Here is a 5,000-nt window from a genome sequence, read left to right as displayed (position 1 = left end):
ATAAAAATGATGTTACAAGTATTTAATAAAAACTGATGTTACAAGTATTTGATAAAAACTGATGTTACAAGTATTTAATAAAAACTGAAGTTACAAGTATTTAATAAAACTGATGTTACAAGTATTTAATAAAAACTGATGTTACAAGTATTTAATAAAAACTGATGTTACAAGTATTTGATAAAAACTGATGTTACAAGTATTTGATAAAAACTGATGTTACAAGTATTTAATAAAAACTGATGTTACAAGTATTTGATAAAAACTGATGTTACAAGTATTTAATAAAACTGATGTTACAAGTATTTAATAAAAATGATGCTACAAGTATTTAATAAAAACTGATGTTACAAGTATTTGATAAAAACATGTTACAAGTATTTAATAAAAACTGATGTTACAAGTATTTAATAAAAACTGATGTTACAAGTATTTGATAAAAACTGATGTTACAAGTATTTAATAAAAACTGATGTTACAAGTATTTAATAAAAACTGATGCTACAAGTATTTAATAAAAACTGATGTTACAAGTATTTAATAAAAACATGTTACAAGTATTTAATAAAAACTGATGTTACAAGTATTTAATAAAAACTGATGTTACAAGTATTTAATAAAAACTGATGTTACAAGTATTTAATAAAAATGATGTTACAAGTATTTAATAAAAATGATGTTACAAGTATTTAATAAAAACATGTTACAAGTATTTAATAAAAACATGTTACAAGTATTTAATAAAAACTGATGCTACAAGTATTTAATAAAAACTGATGTTACAAGTATTTGATAAAAACTGATGTTACAAGTATTTAATAAAAATTGATGCTACAAGTATTTAATAAAAACTGATGCTACAAGTATTTAATAAAAACTGATGCTACAAGTATTTAATAAAAACTGATGTTACAAGTATTTAATATAGACTGATGTTACAAGTATTTAATAAAAACTGATGCTACAAGTATTTAATAAAAACTGATGCTACAAGTATTTGATAAAAACTGATGTTACAAGTATTTAATAAAAACTGATGTTACAAGTATTTAATAAAAACATGTTACAAGTATTTAATAAAAACTGATGCTACAAGTATTTAATAAAAACTGATGTTACAAGTATTTGATAAAAACTGATGTTACAAGTATTTAATAAAAACTGATGCTACAAGTATTTAATAAAAACTGATGCTACAAGTATTTAATAAAAACTGATGTTACAAGTATTTAATATAAACTGATGTTACCACCTGGTGTAATTGTGTGTTGTTTCAGCGGGGAAAGTAAACTAGTGACTTGTATTTTCAAGACTAAAATGGGAGCGTGAATGATCCCATGTTACCATTCTGTGGATCACGACAGTGGGTATTTCTTGTAAGATGCTGCTCCATGCAACAAAGTATGAAAAATGAAGGAATGGTTGTATGAGCACCAGATTTAGACAATAGAATGGAATAGATAGATGGATACACACACACACAGATAGATAGTCTAATAGAAAGAAAGTGAGAGAGAGAGAGAGAGAAATAAATGAATAGAGAGAGAGAATATCTATCTATCTATCTATCTATCTATATATATATATATATATATATATATATATATATATATATATATATATAGAGAGAGAGAGAGAGAGAGAGAGAGAGAGAGAGAGAGAGAGAGAGAGAGAGAGAGAGAAAGAGGGATAGAGAGAGAGAGAGAGAGAGAGAGAGAGAGAGAGAGAGAGAGAGAGAGAGAGAGAGAAAGAGGGATAGAGAGAGAGAGAGAGAGAGAGAGAGAAGAGTAACGAGACAGATATGCAGAAATATTCAAACGGAATGCAAACAGCCTCACGCAACCTATGTGACAGAAAACACTGCATCTCGAATTCCAACGAGGGATCCGGCAACTTCGCAGAACCGGAAGAGAATGAGCGTCTCCCTTTCTCCCTCCTCGCGGCGCTGAATAGGAGAGCTCCGAATAGAAGTCCACTCGGCTATATAGTTACAAGCCAACCGACTTCGGGATTAAAGAAAAATAGCGAAAATCATGCGTTTTAGATGGATCCCCTGAGACCTCATGCATAACACATTCGAAGACGTAACTTTTATTCCCACCAAGTGATATCAGGTAAAATGGCCGAGCATTTCGCTTTAGAGTGTCGTGCTGCATTCAAGGGAAATAAAAGAGTGTGAATAGGCGCCTTTCACGTCACCTTCAACCCTGAAGCTGAGAACACTTTCACCTGCTAGTCTTCACGCCATAAGTCGCGATAATTGAAGTCATTAAGGAACATTAGACAAGATGGAGTCTGGAAAGACCGTAGAAGATCACCGCTTACACTCCAAGTTCACGCCTGAGATTGGCAAATTATCGAGTCCGTGCATGGAGGAGTTGCTGCCAGCTGGAGGACCCGTAACATGCGCTCTGGAGCTACTAAGAGCGGCCGTGACAGCTGGCTCACTCAGATGGCACAGGAGCGACGCTGAGCGGAGCGTTGGGTCAGTGAGGCTCGGGCCAGCCTGGAGAGAGCGCTGCCTTTGTCTCGTCTCCTCGTCGGCTCCTCACGGCGTTGGCAACTCGAGCCCTGAAACTGAATCGTCTGGACTGCGCTGGAACGCGTCTTTGCGCCGTGGCGGGATAGTGCGTGTGTGCGCTGACAGTCGCTTTATAGTGCTCCTTTTCTCGCTCTATGAACATCTTGAGAAAATTGAAGATAGAGATGAATGCCGTAAAGAAACGTGTTTTCCGAGGATGAGAGAGCGTGCAAGAAAATAATTTGCATCACAAAATATAGACATTCCAGTGATAAAGGAAAGGATTGTTTAAACTATACGACACGTGTTGCTATATCTATCTTTCCAACACCGAAAAAATATGTCCAACAAAGGATAAAAACAACTATTCTTTAAAAAAACTATGAAAGAAATACCTCAGAACGCAAAGTAATTTAGGCAGATTCCTTGACTCTGCAAAATGTGATGAAGATACGAGGATAATGAGAAATACAAGACATCACAAGACTCCAGATCATGTTCATTATCCTTTACATGATGGGTAAGAATTAATGCATGTTGGCTGGATTTATTTATTTTTATTTATCTTATTTTCTTTTTTTTTCTTTTTGTATTTTCTTTTATTTTCTGTTTCATACGAATGGCTGTAGGGTGAGAAATTATAATAATTAAAGGGATAATTGTAATACGAACTATAAATACAAGATGTGTATTGATAACGATAAATCATGAAAAAAGTAATAATAAAAGATAATAATATATAAAAAATAAAGTAATGATGATAATGACAACAATAGCACTAATAACAATGATATTGGTGATGAAAGGGAAAAAATAAAGGAAATGCAGTAAAATAAGCATAACAATAATGGCATTTATTATAGAGATGAGGGTGATAATGATGATGTCAATAACAATGACTGCAATCTAACAGTAATAATAATGTAAATGATAATATCTGTGATAATGATGGCTTCCGTTTTGGCAATATTGATGATGATGATAATGAGTAATAACACTGATAATAGTAACTATTATTATTGTGATTGTGTTACAGATAGTAATGATGAAAATGATAATGCTGACAAAAATGGTAATGATAATGCTGAAAATAATAACGCTAATTACTATAGTCAAAATATTATCATTATGATTATGAGTATAATTTGCATTCTCATAATCATTTCTCTACATTACAATCATTATTTTCAGTGGTCACATTTTCAACATATAGTCATGTTTTTTTTTATATATTCATCATATATATCGCTATAATGACAATAATGCAACTGCAAAATTAGTTATCATCATAGTTACTAGCATCGTCAAAATGGTGCCATTTTCGTTTTTTTTCCAGTGGATGGAATTAACCTAACCCGAGCAAATAACACTTCAAAAAACTATTATTTTCTTTATAATCATCCTATCTATCGCGAATACAGCAACACTAAACAACGATAAAAAAAAAAACAACAACAACAAATCATAATCGCAAATGACCTTCTAAAATGGATGCCATTCCTCGAGGGTTTTTTATCTGGCGGGTAGAGAGGTCTGTGAACCCGAGCAGATGCCCCTCTTGGCCCGGGTACTCGGATACCCTCTCGGTGCCACCAGCTCCCTCCGGTACCTCTCTACCATGGCGGGCTCGCTCAACTACCACCATGAGTCACTGTAGTTGTTATGACGAGTATTAGATTACTGTGGTCATTTTAGTATCAAGATTATTACATATTATTATTTATAGGGTCATTTTATTAGTGATCAGGCCTATGATTTTTTTCTATTAGTAATTTTGTTGTGGTTTCTATTTTGGAAATGATTTTAATGGTGACATTGATGATAAGGATGATGGTGGTGATAACAATGATTATGATAATAGTACTGTTAGTTATGATAATGATGATGATAAATATTATGATAATAATAATGATCACGATAATGATAATTCTTCTGGTAGCAATAACAGATATAGGGAAAAGCAATCATGATAATAACAAACATATCAATAATTATAAAAATAAATCAAAATATTAAATAATCATAATAGTAATTATAATAAAAATAATGATAATGATAATAATAATAATAATAATAATAACAACAACAACAACAGCAATGATAATATTAATGATAATAATAATAATGATAACAATGATAATAATAATAATAAAGAATAAAACATAATGATGATAATTTTGTTGTTGTTTTTATTGTCAGGATTACCATTTTTGATACTATTTTTATATCTATTATTGTTATTATCATTCTTTTGAAAATTATCACTTTTTTCTTTGTATTTTTGTTATTGATATCATATATTTTTTTTATTGTTATCATTATCATTGCTATTGTAATGATTATCATTATCATTATTTTTATTTCTTTTGTTATCATCATTACTATATTATTGTTGTTTTTGTTGTTTTTATCACTATAATCATGATCATTACTATTACTATCGTTTTTATTATTATTGTAATTATTCTTATCATTATTG

At 30.9% G+C, this 5,000-nt stretch overlaps 1 protein-coding gene across 1 annotated transcript in view; it reads left to right on the top strand.

The window, feature by feature from the left end:
- Nucleotides 1-2,486: 2,486 nt before the first annotated feature.
- Nucleotides 2,487-5,000, top strand: part of LOC113800656 (zwei Ig domain protein zig-8) — a 23,092-nt gene continuing 20,578 nt past the window's right edge. Inside the window, exon 1 of the mRNA XM_070144267.1 lies at nucleotides 2,487-3,041. Within this exon, the coding sequence (XP_070000368.1) occupies nucleotides 3,017-3,041 (25 nt within the window). The 5' untranslated portion in view covers nucleotides 2,487-3,016. The remainder of the gene's footprint in view (nucleotides 3,042-5,000) is intronic.

This window comes from Penaeus vannamei, chromosome 31, assembly GCF_042767895.1.
Source record: "Penaeus vannamei isolate JL-2024 chromosome 31, ASM4276789v1, whole genome shotgun sequence".
In the NCBI taxonomy this organism is placed as follows: Eukaryota; Metazoa; Arthropoda; class Malacostraca; order Decapoda; family Penaeidae; genus Penaeus; species Penaeus vannamei.
Note: the sequence above shows the minus strand (reverse complement) of the source record. Positions and strands in the feature narration are given on the sequence as shown.